Source organism: Dendrobates tinctorius, unplaced genomic scaffold (genome assembly GCF_039654945.1).
Source record: "Dendrobates tinctorius isolate UK_male_01 unplaced genomic scaffold, ASM3965494v1 ptg000016l, whole genome shotgun sequence".
Taxonomy (NCBI): Eukaryota; Metazoa; Chordata; class Amphibia; order Anura; family Dendrobatidae; genus Dendrobates; species Dendrobates tinctorius.
In genome coordinates this window covers 39,424,510-39,444,810 of record NW_027361684.1, presented here as the reverse complement: position 1 = coordinate 39,444,810, position 20,301 = coordinate 39,424,510, and the positions used below count along the sequence as shown (strand labels likewise).

Below are 20,301 nucleotides of genomic sequence, written 5' to 3'. Positions count from 1 at the left end.
CCAGGGTCATATGTCACAACAGCAGCATGGGGAAAGGCGCCGGCATGGGAGAGGACTATAGGTTTTTCTTTTTTATCACGGCCAAGCGAGGGGTATGAGAATAAGTTATCCATGTGGTGGACAACTTCTTTAACTTTGGACCACTCTGATCCGGAGGCCATTGCCCACGAGGAATGTGCTGAGATTCCTCAAAAATGCTGTCAGAAACCCATGCCTGTCTAGTCATCAAATTTTCAGCAGGTGATAACAGGTTCTCTACTAAGTACTAAAGATGATTATAGTGAGAAGACTGCAGTAGTCAATAAAAATGACATTTTGTGTTGAACATGGAGAATCCACTTAGTTATTAGTCTTGATGAGGGATGTTAATGGGAATCTGTCACCAGGTTATTGCTTTCCATCTGAGGGAAGTTTGATGCAGGGGCAGAGACCCTGACTCCAGAGATGTCACTTTTTTTTTTATTACTGGTTGCTGCAGTTTTGGATAAAAACACTTTTTATCTGCCGCAGTTCTGCTCAGCTCTGAATACTGAGCCCTGTATAACCCCGCCCACATATTTGATCGGCAGCTTTTTGTGTACACTGTGCATAGGCAGAAAACAGCCAATCATTGGTGGTGGTGTGGTTAGACTACCTGGCAGCAGGTTTACTAGTCCTCTAGTGATCTCCTGTTGATATAACAATAACTTTATAAAAACTACATTAAGCAGCCCGGTAGGTGACACAAAGTAGTAATCGGGGTCTCTGCCCCTAAATCATTCTTCTCTCCGATGGGGCAGCCCAAAGTTGACAGATTCCTTAAGATATACACACACCCTTGTTCTACTATCAGTATTTGGTCAGTTTTTTACCTCCGTATTTGTAAGCCAAAACCAGGTGAGAAACAGTCAGAGGAAAAGTATAATAGAAAGCCGTGCATCAGTTTTGCATTTTTGTCCCACTCCTGGTTTTGGCTTACCAACACTCTAATACTTCCTATGGCTGCCTGCAGGTCGGTGTTCGTGCCTGGTTTCTGGAGCTCCTCAGCGCCCCTGTTGGATGCACAGTGTAATGCGGTACCTGTGAGCGCAGCCGGTGTGGTTCTTTTTTTCCTTCCATTGTCTGTTGTGTCATTTCCTTAGCTGGATTGTGACTTGAGAGCAGCGCTGCCTTGTACCTTTAGCAGACTCGCTGGCAAGGGGACGTGTTTATCCCTCTTCCTGGAGATTATCTGTGCAGGCGCGCTCTGACAGTTACAATAACAAGGGCTGTGCGCTGTGTTTCCCAGAGAAAGGGCCCTCTCTGCTGAAAGATGTATAGCACTAATTAGAAATACATAGCATCCGGCCACATGGCAGCTTTCTCCTCACCGCCCGCTTCCTGCTTTCAGACAACTTTGACGACAGTTGCTTTATGTTTTCCATGAGTATAATGTTCTCTGAGAAACAGGAGAATGTGTCTGAGATCAGCGGGAAGACCTGGGAATTTAGGGCTTTCCTCTGCCCAGGTGGATTTATTACCTGCAGGCAGAAGTTCACCAAGCTGTGCCATGTTTTGCCCCGTGTCGGGATCTAAGTTGGTGCCAGTCTTACATTGTGCCACAAAGCTGATCATGGTACCAGGTTTCCGCAGCGTATTCCTGTATGTCTTCTTACCGCTGTAGGTTACTATGTACATCTCATCAGTATGAACTGTACCTCCAAAATAATGCTGTATATGGACAGAATAGAAAACGAGATCACGTGATCCTGCTGTTATTAATCAGTTTGCATGAGCTGGACAGATCTGGTGAAAGAGCGGAGACACCAAAGGGCGTTCCAGCATGCGCCGGTGTCCCAGCTGGTAGATCAATGTCATCTTCTGGAGTCCTGCCTTTTGCATTGTAGTCAGAGTACAGGCTACCTTGCAGAATGCAGCAATACATTTTGTCTGCCTGCTTTGTATGAGAACTGTCATATTCTCGACATGCCTGACTCTATGTCCTAGTGGCACTGCTGCAGTTGCTCCTTCCTCCCGCACACAGTTCTGCGCTGCGCACAAAGTCTGACTTTTAGGAGCATTACCTTAGGCTTAGGGGATTGTTATTTATGCACTAATTTGCTACATTAAAAATCTGAAGTGAATGATTTGTCAAGACTAGTGATGAGCAAACGTGCTGGCGTAAGGTGTTATCTGAGCATGCATTTGTGCTATCAGAGTGTCTTCATCGTGCTCAAAAAATATGTTCGAGTCCCTGCGGCTGCATGCCTTGCAGTTATTAGGCACTTGCAGCCCCATGCAGGGGTGGCCTTTTGTTAGGAAATCCCTGCATGTGGTGTTGTTGTCTTTCAGCCCCAAGACATGCAGCCGCGGGAACTCAAACATATATTTTTCGATCATGCTGAAGTCACTCAGCACAAAAGCATTGTCGGATTACGCCTTATCGGAGCACATGCGATCATCACTAGTCAGGACCTCTATTTTCAATTTGCGGAAATCCGCTACCGTTATCCGTGCTGATGGTACCTTTGTAATGCCCTTGGCCTAATTGCTGGTTGCTTGTAGTGCTCATTCTGCTTACAGACTATGTTGCCCAATAATGCTCTGATATTTTGTACCACTTCGAATTTCAAGGAAAATCTCTCCTTTATTGTCATCCTTGCCATTTTTCCTACCCTCGACAGAACCATTTTTTTGTAGAGGGGTTCATTCTTAAAAAATAAATAAAAAAAAAGGAAATAAATAATAAAAAAAAAAAATAATCATAAAACTGATCACATGGAGTTTTACTGCTGAAACCCTTAATGGTTAGCTGTAATCTGTGGGGGGTCTCTGTAGCAAGATTGATTTTCCAGGTAGCACCATTATAGTGGACACAAAGCATGAATATGATGTCAGAGGAAGCTAAATAATATTAACTTTTTAGATTAAATATATTTCATTACATTGTCTTAAAAAAAATCTCAAATCTCTTCAGGGGGCTTAATTTTCTTTCGGTTTTTCAGCATACAGTTTAAAAATTAAAGGAAAATTGTATTGAGCTTTGTATGCTGGACAACCCTTTTTTAAAATGCTGTTTGAGAGTTTAGAGCAGATTAGAACTTGTTTGGAAACCTCCATTAGTAAAATAAGAAACAGGACAGGAACTGTCAAGCTAGGTGTCCAAGACCAGACATTTATTTTACTCACTTATATGGCGCCATTAAATTCACAGCGATTTACAGACTTTATCGGCACTGTCCCCATTGGGGCTCACAATGTAGATGCCCTATCAGTATGTCTTTGGAGATTGGGAGGAAACTGGAGAACCCCGGAGGCAGTTGCTGTCCTTGGTGGGATTTGCTAGAGGTTAAAATACACGTCAACTAATGTATCTCCCCCACACTGACACATAAATTATCTCTCCCTTCTTTTTATCTTACAGGTGGACATGTAGAAGGCTGCCGTTCTGCAATCCAGGAGCAGGCGACTTCCTTGGGCCTGGCTATGTTCTCTTTGCTCGTAAATAGATGCATCCAGTTATTGGAAATCCTACTAACCAAGCAATATAACTCTGATGAAAAAGGTGAGTGGATCTTTACAATATTGTAATGTTCGCTAAGACATTTGGTAGAGTCTAAAATGGGTTTATTCTTTCATTCAGAGGAGGATGAAATGGAAGTGAAAGTTTCTTCTTTTCCATCTGATCTGAAAGAGCTTCTGCCGAGTGTAAAGGTGTGGTCAGACTGGATGCTGGGCCACCCCGAAACCTGGAATCCACCACCCAATCCACTGACGAGCAGCCAAGAGTAAGTTCTGTGTCTTGTGTTCTTATGCCAGTAGGTCCATTGGTGTTTGGTTTGTTTTTTTTCTCCTCTTCTTTTCCAACCATTTTTTTTATTTCTCATTATTTCTAAGGCTAGAGCTATGGGTTGTGAAAGTACTCAATTATCACAAGAATTCTCTCTTAATTTTTTTTTCAGAAGCATAGCAATTGTATACAAGTTGAGATAATGCATTGATTTTTCTGTGACTCACAGGTGACTCAATGTTGCTGCGGATTTTTTTTACCTAAATCTAATTATTGGATGTTCTCTTCAGGAGAAATACCTATGGTAAATAAGTCCATTAGCATTTTGATAGGAACATATGAATGTCTGTTGGAAGCGGTGATGCATTGTAGGATGTTGTCCTGTATGCAGTAACCTTTTGGGAAGATGACGATTTGAGGACATTTTTCTAGTTTAGCTTTGGCCACTCTTGTTCCGGAGTGGATCAGAAGTGAGCATGCTCAGTTTCTGTCCCATACATTGTTAATCGGCATTCCTGGAAATTTCCAAGCTTTGTTCCCATTAACTATGAAGTGAGCCAGGGGCGGAGATGTACCCCACGTGCATTTGGTTCTGCTGCATAGGGACTCGTGGGGTAGGGAGGGCCTGTCGTATTTCATGTATCTCCGTAAGGACACGGTTGTGATCAAGATTCTTCTCCTCCAACTCAGAATGTTGGGGTAGAAGGGAAGTCCCCTTTACTCTCAAAGTATCGATCCTTCATATATAGTTAATTTGACTATTTGCTATTCTTGATGAATGGCCTTTTATCGGATTCAAACTCGCAACCTGTCGCTTGGAAGAGAAAGACTGCTAAGTACAGGAGGATTTTCTGTGCCTAAATATCTAAATAGTATTCTTGTTATTATTGTACTGGTAAGTACAGATTCATCTCTATATACCAGTATGTCACTTATATGGCGCCATTAATTCCACACCTCTTTACAGACATTAGCATCACTGCCTCTACTGGGGCTCACAATCTAAATTCCCTATTGGTTTTTTTTATAGCGTAGGAGGAAACAGGAGAACCCGGAGGAAACCCACGCAAACACAGGGAGAACGTACAAACTGAAGATCATTAAAGGGGTTGTCCACCCTTTCCTGAACTAAATGTTTGGCCCCAATAAACATTGCATTGTGGTATGATGACACTTGGTGCCCGGAGCCCAATCAGCGCCGGCGTCGCTGTCCCCACCTTCATACAGATTGATCATGAAGAGCTCTCTGACTTCCTCTTCATGTTCAATCCGTACAAAGGCGGCAACAGTGACGCCAGCGCTTATTGGGCGCCGGGAACCATGTGTCATTCCACCGCACCAGAGCTCCGGTACCGCGAGTGCTGACACCACTGGAATGGCGACCAGCATGGGAAGTTCAAGAAGGAGTTGTCCTAGTAGTGGGCAACCACCCCCTTTAAGCCTGTTCTTTCACTAAGTCCTTCCTTCCTTAGCCAAAAATGCAACTAATCAGCAGGAGATTAATCTATTATTTCTAGAATATTGTTTCTACAAAACGAAAACAAAATCCTGCAAACTGACAGTGAAGTCCTCGTCATTTCATGCTTTCGAGATCCTGTGAAAGCTGTTAACCACTCTTACTTACCCATGAGCCATACATGCACTGCATGGCATCCTTGTAAAAGAGCACTTTCTGACTTGTGGTTTGTCCTCTGAAATGTCAGTGCTTGCTCTACGTTGGGTTCACACTAAAATAGAATGTGCTAATTTAGGATTAGGGACTTCCATAAGTGATGAACTCTGTGTGCAGCTTTGCTTTCCAGCTTTCATGGAGGACAATGAGAACAAAATACCAGAACTGCTGCTGTTACTAGGTGTATTGTTTCTCCGTGCAGTGGAATGCATGTTGCTAAAATTGGTGTGTGAATTTGGCTTTATTCTGTTTATGGTCGTTTGCTACCACACTAATGGGCTGAGTTCAGAATTTACATTGTGATGAGGAACAAATAAGATTTCGCTTAACATGTAGTTTTGCTCTATTTAGACTGATAATAAAAAATGTCAACTTAGTGGTGTGAACATGGTCTTAAAGGGTTATTTTCAAGCTAGAAAGTTATCCCCTATTTAAAGAGGCTTTCCCGGAAACAAAAGTTCATTTTATTCACTAGATCTTGGAATAAAAATGAGGTACACAATGGGAAGGGATTAAAAAAAAATGTTCTTGTGCTGAGATAATCTTATAAATGTGCCCCTGCTGTGTATTGTGTAATGCCTGTATCTGACCATACAGGGACATGGTCTGATCATACCACAGCTCCTGGGCAGGGGAGAATGCAAAAGAGTATGCAGACATTACAGCAAGGGATCACAGAAGATTCTTTTTGTGAGTTAAAACATTTCCCTACCTGTTTTTAAGCAATGTTTTACCTCGAAGAAAGAATCAGCTGTGATCCCCTGCTGTCCTGTCTGTATACTCTTTTGTGTCCTCCCCTGAAGTTATCGCTTTCTCACTTGCCCACTCACCTGTTATGAATGGGTCACCGAGGAGGAAAACAAGACGAAGCCAAGTCACAGAAAACCAGAGAGGTTGGTAACTATGCGGCTTGCAGGCCCCGATCAGACAATTGCTTAATCTCCATTAGAGAAAAAATCCTCCTACGGCCCCATACCGCAGATTCTAGGGTACTCAAAAGCAGGAAAAAATTGTTAAAATTCTGAAACTTTTTTTTCTTGTGTATGTATGTATGTATTTTTTCCTCTTTTTCTCTGGGGCCGTAGGAGGATTTTTTCTCTGATGGAGATTAAGCAATTGTCTGATCGTGTGGAGCAGTTCGCTGCTGAAGTGCGGGGAATTTCCGCCTATCTCGCTCAGTCACATGCTGTTGAACCAAAGATCCCTACTCCTGATGTGTTTTCTGGGAATCTGTCTAATTTTTTGAATTTTAAGAATAATTGTAAATTATTTCTTGCCTTGAAGCCTCACTCATCGGGGAGCTCTGTGTAGCAGGTTAAAATTGTCTTCTCCTTGCTGCGCGGCGATCTTCAGGATTGGGCTTTTTCTCTGACACCTGAAAACCCTATTCTGTCTAATCTGGACGCATTTTTTCAAGCCTTTGGGTTGTTGCATGATGAACCTAATGCTATTGATCAAGCTGAGAAAACCCTATTGGCATTGAACCAGGGTCAGGATTCTGCAGAGTTATACTGTCAAAAATTCCGAAAGTGGGTGGTCCTTACTACATGGAATGATGATGCATTGGCAGCTCTCTTTCGGAAGGGTTTATCAGAGACCGTAAAAGATATGATGGTGGGATTTCCTGTTCCCTCTGGTCTTGATGATTCTATGTCATTAGCCATTCAAGTTGATCGGCGTTTACGTGAACGTAAAACTACACGAGCGGCGTTGCCACCTTTTGAACAAACGATTGAACCTATGCAATGTGATAGGGTCTTGTCTAGGGTGCAACGTCAGGAGTTTCGAAGGCGTAATAAGCTGCGTTTTTTCTGTGGAGACGCCTCTCATACTATTTCTGTCTGCCCTAAACGAGAAAAACGATTTGCACACACATTTGCTGTGGGCAGTGTGCAACCTAAGTTTCTTTTGGCAATTACTCTGATCTGCTCCTTATCCACATTTTCCGCTAAGGCTTTTGTAGATTCAGGAGCAGCTTTGAATCTGATGGATTTGGACTTTGCTAAACGTTGCAGACACCTATTCCTTTGAGGGGTATTGATGCTACTCCTTTGGCGGAGAATAAACCTCAGTTTTGGACCCAGGTGATAGTGCGAGTTGCCCCAGACCACCAAGAAAATTGTAAATTTTTGGTGCTGCACAATTTCCATGATACTATTGTTCTTGGTTTTCCCTGGTTGCAAACTCATAATCCAGTTTTGGATTGGAAATCTGTGTCTGTGGTAAGTTGGGGTTGTCAGTGTGTTCTTAGGGACACTCCTATTTTCCCCACCTCTCCTCAGTCTCATGATATTCCTGATTATTTGGCTGATTTTTCTGATGTATTTAGTGAGAGTGAGTCTGCATCTTTGCCTCCTCATAGGAGTTATGACTGTGCAATTGAGTTGATGCCTGGGTGTAAATTTCCCAAGGGTCGGCTTTTCAACTTATCTGTACCCGAACATGATGCTATGCGATCCTATATTAAGGAGTCGTTGGAGAAGGGTCATATTAGACCATCCTCTTAACCCTTAGGTGATGGGGTTTTTTTGTGGCCAAGAAAGATGGTTCATTAAGACCTTGTATTGACTATCGTTCCCTTAACAAGATGACTGTTAAATATCAGTACCCGTTACCCCTGATGTCTGATTTATTCTCCAGAGTTAAAAGTGCCTGCTGCTTTACTAAGCTTGTCCTCAGGGTGGCGTATAATCTTATTCGCATCAAGCACGGGGATGAATGGAAGACGGCGTTTAATACTCCGGAGGGACATTTAGAGTACCTGGTGATGCCTTTTGGGCTCACTAATGCCCCTTCTGTCTTCCAATCCTTTATGAATGATATTTTCTGGGACTTTGTGGATAAGTTTTTGATCATCTATCTGGATGATATTTTGATCTTTTCCAGTTTTTGGGATTCTCATGTGGAACATGTCCGGACTGTGTTCCGGATTTTGAGGGAGAATTCCCTGTTTGTTAAGGGATCGAAATGCCTCTTTGGTGTACAGAGGATTTCATTTTTGGGATTTGTTTTGTCTCCGTCAACTATTGAAATGGACCCGGCCAAGGTACAGCCATTTATGATTGGGTTCAGCCCTCTTCTTTGAAGGCTGTCCAGAAGATTTTGGGTTTTGCTAATTTCTATCGTAAATTTAAAGGTAATTTTTCTGGTATTGTCAAACCAATGACTGATCTGACCAAGAAGGGCGCTGATGTGCTGAATTGGTCTCCAGAGGCTGTCTCGGCATTTCAGGAGCTTAAGCGGAGATTCACTTCTGCTCCGGTTTTACGGCAACCTGATGTCTCACATCCATTTCAAGTGGAGGTAGATGCTTCTGAGATTGGTGCGGGAACTGTTTTGTCCCAAAAAGATCCTGTGACTTCTAAAATGAATACGTGTGCCTTCTTTTCTCGAAAGTTCTCCCCATCTGAACGCAACTAGGACGTGGGGAATCCGGGAATTGTTGGCCATGAAATGGGCATTTGTAGAGTGGAGACATTGGTTGGAGGAAGCTAGACATCAAGTTGTGGTCCTTACCGACCACAAGAATTTGATTTATCTGGAGTCGGCCAAACGCTTGAATCCTATACAGGCTAGGTGGGTCTTGTGTTTCACGCGTTTTAATTTTGTGGTCTCTTTTCTTCCTGGCACTAAGAATGTTAAGGCAGATGCCCTTTCTAGGAGTTTCTTTGCTGATTCTCTTATTTTGACCGAGCCTACTACCATCCTAGGTGAGGAGGTAGTTCTTTCTGCCATTTCACCCGATTTGAGACGTGCCCTGGAGGAATTTCAGGAGGATAAACCTGAGTGTTGTCCTATGGGAAAATAGTATGTTCCTGACCAGTGGAGGAGGAGAGTGATGTCTGAAGTTCATTTCTCCGCATTGGCTGGTCATCCAGGTATTTTTGGTACCAGAGATTTGGTGAGTTGAGTCTTTTTGGTGGCCTGCCTTATCTTGTGATGTCAGGAATTTTGTGCAGTCCTGTGGGACTTGTTCTCGGTCTAAACCCTGTTCTCGTTCTAGTGGGTTGTTGATGCCCCTGCCAGTGCCCAAGAGCCTATGGACCCATATCTCAATGGATTTTATTTCTCATCTTCCTGTCTCTCAGAGAATGACTATTATCTGGGTGATTTGTGATAGATTTTCTAAGATGGTCCATCTTGTACCACTCCCAAAGTTGCCATCTTCCTCAGAGTTGGTGCCCTTGTTTTTACAACAGGTGGTTCGGTTGCATGGGATTCCTGAGAACATTGTGTCGGACAGAGGAGTCCAGTTTGTTTCCAGATTCTGGAAAGCCTTTTGTTCCAATCTGGGAATTCAGTTATCTTTCTCCTCTGCGTTTCATCCTCAGACCAATGGGCAGACTGAGAGAACAAACCAAACTTTGGAGTCCTATATAAGATGATTTATATCTGCTGATCAGGATGACTGGGTCTCATTTTTGCCCTTGGCCGAATTCGCGCTAAACAATAGAGCTAGTTCTGCCACTTTGATGTCGTCCTTTTTCTGTAACTTTGGGTTTCATCCTCGATTTTCTTCAGGGCAAGTGGAATCTTCAGCCTGCCCAGATGTGGACACTGTGGTAGAGAGAATGCAGCAGATTTGGGACCAAGTGGTGGATTAGTTGTCACTCTCTCAGGAAAAGGCCCAGCGGTTTTCCAACCGGCATAGGACCATTGGTCCCCGGTTTAAAGTGAGTGATATGGTTTGGTTGTCGTCAAAGACTATCACTATGAAGGTAGCGTCTCCAAAGTTCAAGCCAAGATTTATTGGACCTTATAAGATCTTGGAGATTCTTAATCCTGTTTCTTTTCGATTGGCTCTTCCAGTTACGTTTAAGATCCATAACTTATTTCACAAATCTCTGTTGAAGAGGTTTGTTGAGCCAGTAGTTCCTGTGGCGGCGCCTCCTGACCCTGTGTTGGTTGAAGGCAATGTGGAATATGAGGTAGAGAAAATATTGGATTCTCGTTTGGCTAGACGGAGACTCCAGTATTTGGTCAAATGGAAGGGTTATGGCCAGGAGGATAATTCTTGGGTCTCTGCCTCTGACATTCATGCCAGTAGATTGGTTCGTGCTTTTCACCGGGCCCATACTGATCGGACTGGTGGCGTGGATGAGGGTTCGGTGACCCCTCTTCAAGGGGGGGGTACTGTTGTGAACTAATTTTCTGGTCTACCTCTGGTTTCTGGTGAGGGAGCTGGTTGTGCTGACAGAGGAGTTGTGAGTTCTCTTTCCGGGCTCCCTCTGTTGGTGGCAGGAGGTAGTGAAGCTGATCTAATTAACAGAGACCTGCCACCTGATAATGAGGAAGAGGATTGGACATCTGGAGTCTCAGACTGGATTTATGACAGCCGACTCCCTATTCCCATGCTGTTGATTTTTTCCTGCCTCCTGAGGTCTTAGTTTCCAGCTCAGTTCCTGCCTTCTCAAGTTAAGTTGTCTTTGCTAATGTTCACATTTGATTTGGTTTGGTCTATTCAGTTTTTTGTGTGGTCAGCCAGCCCCGGCTGGGGCTGTGCTGAATTTCCACTCTTATGTCACTGTATGTGCCAGTTTGCTTTTTGTCCCTTATTAGATTGGCCTCTTATTGCTCTGTTCTCAGAATATGCCAGAGTGCTGATATAGTGGGAGAAGTCTAGTGACGTCAGGGTATTTTTTGCTATCAGAAGTGTTGGACATTTTTGCAGGGTTTTTTGGCGTGATTGCAGACAGTATCTTTCCTTTCCTGTCCTTTCTAGCTAGTGTGGGCCCCATCGTTTGCTCAGCCTATTTTCCTACCTGTGTTCGTGTTTTCATCTTGTTTCACCATCAATACATGTGTGGGGGCTGTCTATTCCTTTGGGGTCTGCTCTGGGGCAGTTTTAGATTTCCCCTTTTCTTGCTTTAGGCTTATTTAGTCCTCCGGCTGTGACGAGGCGTCTAGAATCATCGTAGGTACGCTCCACGGCTGCTGTTAGTTGTTTGGTTAAGATCGGGGGTCTGCAATCCACGTATTTACCAACCTCTCTGGTTTTCTGTGACTTGGCTTGGTCTTGTTTTCCTCCTCGGTGACCCATTCATAACACTCACCTATGCAATAGGCTAAAAATCAGCTAGATACACCATAAAGTAATTTCACAGATTCTCTCACCACATTTAGAAAGAGGAGTGCTGGTACCATCAATTGATTTTCCCTTCTGTGTAGTAGCTAGGCTTGAAAACCGGACTCAACAGGACATCGAGTAAGTGAAAAGCAGCATAAAATGCATCTCATGGTGAATAAAGGAAAAACCTCACTCATCGCCCTTAAAGCATATTCATTTTATATGAAAACCTTAAAACATGGGTTGCGGGGGTGAAAGGAATGCTTCCCATGTGACACTTATTGCTGGCACCACTTGCCATTTTGCTAGGCCAGCAAGATGCCTACCCAGGGCGAGCGCACACGGCTTTCTAGCACTCTGGTATTACATGGTAACACTGCTCAGCTATACTTTCCCTCTTCAAGGTTGTGGGTACGTTTATAGCAGCAAATAACACATTTAGTAAATTTTTTATTTAGTTTACACAAAGTACAGTGTTTACAAAAAAAAAATTCATGGAATAGAAATAACATACAACATAACAGCAGAAAACAAAAGGGATGGATAAAATAAAGAGTAATTTTACTAAATGAATCAATGAAAGTTCATGAGGAGAATAACTGCTGATATTTAGAAAGATCTACATTTTTGTTTGAATCTCCTGGGTCTGATACTGGGTGTCTTTGAAAGATTTTAAAGGGTCCCATATGGACCCCTCATCCCTCCTCTTGAGATCAGGTGAGAGCAGGATAGCTAATTATTGCAATAGGAACCTCCTAATGGAATTATATGGCTGCCTTGTTTCCAAAAATGACATATCATATATACTCGTGTATAAGCCGAGTTTTTCAGCACATTTTTTTGTGCGTAACTGTGCCCGCAGCTAAATAGAAATGAATATTCACAGGACTGGCAATGAATATTTTTTTCTCTTACAGCGTGCACGGTTGCAGCTGCAGCCGCCGGCTTCCAGCAGCTGTAAAAAAAACAAAACAAAAAGAAACCTCCTACTTACCTTCCCTGCGCGCCCTCGCAGTATGTTGTTCCGGCTTCCAGCAGCTCCTGCGCGGCCGAGTGATCACCTGACCTGGTCCTGCTGAGTGGAGAGAGGTGAATATTCATTACCTTAATGTGCGGGGACACATGATCGCTTGGCACCGAAACAAGATGCTGCGAGGGCGCGCAGGTAAGGTAAGTAGGAGGTTTTGTGTTTGTTTGTTTTTTTTTCATGCTTTTCTCATGGGGGCCATGCATACCAGGACAGGGATGAGTAGCCATGCATATAAGGATAGGGGTGAGGAACCATGCATACAAGGATAGGGATGAGAAGCGATGCAGACAAGGAGCCATGCATACAAGGATAGGGATAAGGAGCCATGCATACAAGGACGGGGATGAGGAACCATGCATACCAGGCTGGGGATGCGGTGACAATGCATACCCGGCTTATACTCGAGTCAATAGGTTTTCCCAGTTTTTCGTGGCAAAATTAGGTGCCTCGGCTTATATTCGGGTTGACTTATACACGAGTATATACGGTATCCATAATTCAGGTTGACATTGTGTCTCTGGATTTTCCCAAGGCTGAAAATCCTGACTGTTCAAACCACAGAAGCAATTATGTTCCCTGATCACAAGTATATCATTATACGGTTTAGAAATCAAATTATTACCCAGTTGTCAGTGAAATACTGCATTTTCATTGTACTCTTCAGATGTATCTGGTGTGGGCTGAAGACGGACAACGGACAGCCTACATAGGGAAAGTGAACTTTACCTGCTCGTTAGCATCTCTTAGTGAATGGGAGAGTGCACAGAGAGAGGACATTTTGGCTTCCTGTAGACTGCTAACTAATGAGGCTAGCTTCATATTGATGATGATGCTTGCAGAGATATTGGATTATTTAATCACCTACAGTAAGATTGCTTTCACACAGCATTTTCTACTATGTTCAGTAGCCCCTTCCAGGCTTATGTCTCCTATCTTCTGTCAGAAAAACACCACTAAGTCTTTAGGATTCTCAAGTTTTCAGAAAAATTTGCTCCTACACTTTTTAGTTACATTTGATTTTTGGGAAGAGACAAGCAATATGGCTACCATTATAGCACCAGCGATAATAATACCCAGCTCTCCTGTAGTGCCGAATGGCAAATTTGGTTATGTGGCTTAATATGCTGATGAGCCAGGCCGCTTGGTCCACTTCCCCCAACTAGTCCTGCCTCTAATCATTCTCTCTGGGCATGATTCATAGCCTCCATACTATCCTTTAATGGTTGGACTATTGACACGTCACTCGCATTTACGAGATTGATAGCCGGGGAATTATAGACACACTCAGTCACACCCAGAAAAATTGATTAGAGGCAGGAGACTAGTTGGGGGAAACCGGTCTTTGCTTATTATCTTATCCTATAACAAGCTGCAGAATAAAAGTTCATTTTTTTGGGGGGGAAACCTCCAGCAAATTAGTATTGTACATAAAATACCATTTGAGAATAAAGGCATGACTGCTATAGTAGTGTTTGGGGACACCCTGGGGATCGGACAGGTTTCCTTTAATGCATAAAATCCTGATTTCTCCGTTTCTCCCCTGCACTTTACTTTCAATGTGGTTACATAAATGTGTTTCATTCCAGATAAGCCAACTGTGCTGTGCATTAGGTGATCATTACTCCCACACTGACTCCTCATGTAGTGATGGTGAAGCGGTGGGCCTGCTGTGCAGATGAGAAGAAAGACGTAGCGGATCCACAATTGGGCCCATTTTTACCCATGCAACAATTTCTTTTACCACGATATTGCTTATTCCTCGTCCTACATCGGAGTCGCTGCTGCTTTTACTTAAGCCGAACATTCTTTTCTGATTTGACACAAGATTTGTTCTCCCTAATTCATCTGCGCTGCCCCCTCCTTATTATGGAGCCCATCGAGTTTTCTTTACAGCCATGACTAGAGATGCTGGCTCGGCACATTGTTAAAGTTGACCTCACAGTTCATTGCAGTAAAGAAAAATGATGCGAGCAGGGACCCGTGTTAAGGGAGATGTTTAGGTATGTTTTGTATGTGTCTACATATATTTTCGTTAACACTGGTTCCAAATTCTGCTTCTGATGACTATGGCCAATTTGGTTTTGCTTTTTTAATATAGTGGCTTCATTTTACTCTTACTTTTTTTTTAATATAGTGGCCTCATTTTACTCTTACTGTTTTTGTTTTATTATAGTAGCTTTATTTTACTCTTTTATTCTTTTTTATTATAGTGGCTTCATTTTAGTCTTACGCTTTTATATTATAGTGGCCTCATTTTACACTTATTTAGTGGCTGTAGATGGTTTATTATATTGCAAAACCTGTCTGTTTTTTTTTTTGTTTTCCTGGCATCATATTGGCCAATATATAAAAAATCTATTTACACGAAATCTTGAAGGGGGACAGTCACTTGGTCAAAAGTGGAGCGTTTTTGCTCTAATTTTAATGGTGCTTACAAATTGGCATCACTCCCAGGAACCTCTGAGGATGTGTCTTTAGACTTCTCTGCCCCCTAAGAACACTTGTAAGTAAAGCTTTAGGGCCTAATTCATTTTGATGAGGGGGTCGTGCTGGAGTCAAACGCTCCTGATTTATGAAGAGGTTCGCCTAGAGCGTCTGACAATTGGCACGCGCCATGTCAGAGATCTTACTTCAGTCAGGTACTGGAGTGAGACTTCTGGTGTGGGGAATGCCATAGCGTAAAAATATCTAAATTTGCTAAATTTTGGCGTATCCCCTAATTGCACGTACCGTAATTATTTATTTATTTTTTTAAATTAAAGCTTTAACAACAGAATTCTAAAGTGAAAGCTTGGATCGATTTGGTCCTTGCTGTTTTTACATTTTACTCTGCAATTGAATGTTATCTAGTGTTCCCTGTGATCAGCTGGCGGTAACGTCCAGTGTTATTTGCAGGAAGTCACTTCGTAATTCTGCATATATTATGCTCCGTTATATACGGATATGCGCATATTAGTCTGTTCTATCAGACGGTAACCTTTGCTTTGCTGTAATGCTTCTCCTACATCTTTCTCATACGCGTTGCGTTCTAGTGGCTGGGTGGGCACCGTTTTTGCAGAAGGAAAAAATAATCTATTGTTCTTGAGGAATCTGTAACAGTATAGCTGGAAGGAGCAGCACAAGGGGAAGAGATGAATTCTGACATCCAGCGAGGAGGGCTGCCAGCATCCCGCCCGCCTTATGCCGTGACGCTGTGTTCTCTGATTCCTTCATCCGTTCCTCTCAGAAACCGGAATAGTCGGGGGACTTTTGAGAACCATCAAGCTCTCTGCAGCTGCGGCGCTTGGTTTATTGCTCTCAGCTGGCACTTGAACCCCGGTCTCTGGCTTTGGAGCCATTCCCAGCTCCGATCCCTGGAGCTTTCTCTACAGCTGTGTGACACCGTGCTGACCCTGAGTGAGGATAGGAAAATAGAAGCCATGCCAAGCCAGAGTTTCTTTTTCATTTGGAGTCTGGCTGCCTGCCCATGACCAGGGTTACATAATGGGAAACACAGGCAGGGCTGCGGGGCCAGCGCTTCACCAGGCAGCCTGGGGCTCCATCCTGCCATGCCATACATCTTGCAGGCTTGAGCCTCTGTGTGCGGATTGCTGTATGGAGGTCTCCCGCTTCTGTTTGTTTTTATTCTAGATTTCCCTTTCCTGTGCCTCATCCTAATGTCCTGTGTAAGCATCAGGGGGTAGGCGCAGGTATTTTGGGAAGGGAGGGTGGGGGAATGGTAACGGGGCAGGCGTCAGGTACTTTCAGGACACCTGGGTACCCGCAACATGTGTCTGTTACCATTCTCGTTTCCCTCCTTTCACATTGGTGGTCCAGCGACAGTATTTAATAAGGAGACAAGAGACTTTGAGCCTTGTGGATGTAATGAAAACCATTTGTTCAGATTATTGGGAGAGGATAGAAATTGTATTTAGGCAGGGTCAACTTCTGTTACATCTTTCCACTGCTGCAGAAAAAATATATTCCCAGAGATGGATAGACTGCACATGTGAACTCGCTTGCTAAATTATCATGTTTTTTGATATTCCACAGTCCTGCAGCTGCACTCTTCCCATTTTTTTTTTTAGCGTTTGAAAAGTCTGCTGGGAATTAAGGGTTAATAATCGGTGTAGCCGAGATGAACCCTTTTTGAGCCAATGATCTCATACATTTGTAGAAGTCGCTGAAGGAAACAATCTGCGACATAACGGACATTGTTCTGGAACGGCGGCGCTGTACGTGCATCCTACAACACCTTGGGGTAGGGTAATTAGTGGGAGCCTTTCCAAAAGGAGTGCTGCCCCACAGACGTCTTCCTTACCCCTAAACATTTGCACGTTGACCTCGTCTCGTGCACTCTTTGTGACACTTCCCTCTCCCTGGTAACGGCGGCTGGTGATGTCACGCAGGGGGGATTATGAAGGAAGGGTTTGGTTGTGGAAGGAAAAGCTGCTGCTTTAGAACAAAACATTTCCAGGGTACCGGGGGTTTAGGAGGAATTCTTTCCCAAGCTTCATTATCTTTGTAGTGCCCATAGGGGGATGCACTATTCATAGTAAGGTCACTGGTGCTGTGCTGCTGGACTGGGAGTTCCGGTATGTCGCCCCGACACTACCTGCATATTTTTATTATTAGACTGGCATTCACAAGTCCAGGCGGCAAAGCATTTATTGATTTATTTTTACCCCTTTTGAATTGCTTTCACATCTGTTTTTTTTTTGGGGGGAGGCTTAGGTTTCCTATATAGCAGTTATCATGTGCTATCTCTTGTGGTCTCTTCAGTAATATATCTGAGCCTCTGGCCTGGCATTGCATGTCATAAATTAAAATCTCATGGAAACAAAGCCTTAGAAAGTTATAGTCGATGTAAGTAAAGCCGCCCATACATTTATTTTAGTGCTAAAATATAGCCAAAGCGGTCAAAATGATTGATGCAAGTGATCGCGTTCGCACTGGCGGGCGATAGACTTACCGCCTGCCAAAATTCGTCAGGTTGGAAAATATCAGCTGTGGTTTGCTAAAATTAGATGTGTGTGGCAGGATCGTCCAAATGCAGACAATCATTTTCCATTACAAGCACATCTTCCTGCTTATTACTTTATAGTTAATAAATAAGCATTCGGTCCTCCACCTAATGGGGTATTCCCATCTCCAAGATCCTATCCCAATATGTAGTAGGTGAAATAGTAATAATAGCAAATATATCCAATTAGAAATTTAGTATAGTTTTTTTATTTGTAATGTCTCTTTCCTCATATGTAGGCATTGCAGGACCTTGGGTATCCATGGTTACGACCACTAGCAACAAGCTAACTGTCACTATATCAGTGGTGAGAACCATGGATACTGAAGGTCCGGCAATGCCTACACATCAGGAATGAGACATAGCTAGTCAGAAAAACTGTGCTACATTTCTAATTAAAGGTATTTGCCAATATTATTATTATTACACCTATTACATATTGAGATAGGATCTTGGAGACGGGAATACCCCTTTAAGTTTGGCATGGTGTTGTTGGATCATTCATACAAAAGTTTTGCCAGATGATTGATCAGCATTACTTTAGTCAATTAGAAAATGACATGCATGGCCAGCTTAAAGGGGTTTGCCATATTTTTAGGCTAAGCTGACATGAGCATATAAAAAAATTGGCCTATTTTCATCCTGAAAAAACTGAGAATTTTTATCTCGGTTGTCTTCCATAAGTCATCTATTTTTATACATCAATTTTGCGTTTTCGTGCTGTCGTCGCACACGTCAAATCGCCGCATGCGGACACATCCGCATACAACGCATGTCCCTCCGTACCCATTGTAAAAGATAGGTATGCAGGGAAACGCAGGACGCATACAGAAGTAGGCGGAGCTTCAGGGAGGAAGAAAGGAGGAAGTATGCAGCCATGCGCAGCCCTCCTGAACGCAAATGTGAACCTAGCCTTAATAACTGCTGATGTATAAAATGTGTGTGTATGTATCAAGACACGTCCACTCTACATAGCCCCACCCACTGGCGGGTGGAGACCGGGGTTGCAGAGGGAAGATGCGAGGGTAGAGTGGAGCTGCGAGGGAGAGAGCAGTACACGGATGGAGAGCTGAGCTGCGGGGAGGGACAGAGCGGGACGACACGTGGAGAGTGTGGCTGTGGAGGGAGAGCGGGGCTGCGGAGGGATAGAGTGGGGTGGCAGAGGGAGAGAGTGGGACAGCGGGTGGAGAGTAGGTCTGCGGAAGGAGAGAGCATGATTGCGGGTGGAGAGCGGGGCTATTAAGGGAGAGCGTGGGACGGCCAGTGGAGACAGGGGCTGTGGGAGGAGAGAGTGTTATGGCGGGTGGAGAGCTGGGCTGCTGAGGGATAGAGTGGAACGGCCAGTGGAGACAGGGGCTGCGGAGGGATAGAGCGGGATGGCGCATGGAGAAGCGGGGCTGTTGAGGGAGAATGCGGGACGGCGGGTGGAGACCTGGGCTTTTGAGGGAGAGAACGGGGCTGTGGAGGGAGAGAGCGGGACGGCAAGTGGAGAGCGGGGCTGCGGAGGGAGAGAGTGGGACGGTATATACAGTATCCCCTGTGGCTTATACTATTATACTATATATCCCCTGTGGATGATACTACTATACTATATATCCCCTGTGGATGATACTGCTATACTATATATCCCCTGTGGATGATACTACTAAACTATATATCTCCTGTGGCTTAAAATTATAATCCTTATAATTTGTTATAACTAACTACAGTTAGTTACTATGCCCGGGCAACGCCGGGCTCTTCAGCTAATATATATATGTTTGTTAAAGAATGTCAGTGTATCCATATAAATCAGATGCTATATGGTTGATACGCATAAGATAAAATTTGTTATTCTCACCCATAGACTTGAATTGGCGAGTCTCATCTGACATAGAGAAGAAATTGGTGCATGGTGCAATTTTTTCACTCTAAGATTCAGTCCGTAAAAAAAAAAAAAAAAAAGACTCATCTGAATAGCCCAATTGGAGAAAATTGGCACTAATGCTGTCTTTGTGATGTTTTTTCACATACACCACTCGGACCAAAAATACTTTTGTATGAACTTGGCCTTACATTTATGACCTAACCTTAGACTAGGTGCAGACGACTGTGTCTCCCTCATCTGAGAGAATCGGGTTGATTATTCAAATCACATGCTGATCCGAATGCAGTCAAAGTGTTAGCTGATTCTCTTGTATGAGGAGAAGGTGAAAGAAAACATTTCTTCATCTTCTCAATTTTTTTATTCTGTGAAAATTGGACTGCACTCAGATGTCATCCGAGTACTGTCTGATGGTTTCCACAAACTCATTGACTTGCATGCCGAGTTCAATTCGAATATCGGATCAAACTCTCAGGTACACAGCAATTTATTTATTTTTCCCTCAGACCGCTGCGATCTTAGGAAAGAAATCTGATATGTGCATGGCCCCATGGAATTATATTTCATTACACTCGTTAAGAAAATACAGCTATGTGCACGAGCCCTTAGGATAGGTCATCAATATATAATTAGTGGGGACCCAGCACCCCAATCCAATCAGCTGTTATCATCTCTGTAAGTGGCCAGATGTAAAAACAGTGTATGTAGTGGAACACCACAGCTCCATCACACAGGAATATGTCTGCCGTACCCAGCAGCGGCCACTACACAGTGTGCTGATCTGCGGTGGTCTGCACTGTACACTATTTATATCCTGCTATTAGCGGAGGTGATAACCGCTGAGCTGTGTGGGCGCCAAGTTTCAGAACCCCAATCGATTTTAAACCGATGACTTATCCAAGGAATAGATCACCAATA

General features: G+C 43.6%; 1 protein-coding gene across 2 annotated transcripts in view; it reads left to right on the top strand.

Moving 5' to 3' along the window:
• The window catches only part of SMG6 (SMG6 nonsense mediated mRNA decay factor), a 330,566-nt gene that overhangs the window by 129,343 nt on the left and 180,922 nt on the right, over positions 1-20,301 (top strand). For both annotated transcript variants that reach the window (XM_073565701.1, XM_073565700.1), the window contains exons 11-12: positions 3,383-3,523; positions 3,602-3,746. In XM_073565701.1, the coding sequence (XP_073421802.1) occupies positions 3,383-3,523; positions 3,602-3,746 (286 nt within the window). The remainder of the gene's footprint in view (positions 1-3,382; positions 3,524-3,601; positions 3,747-20,301) is intronic.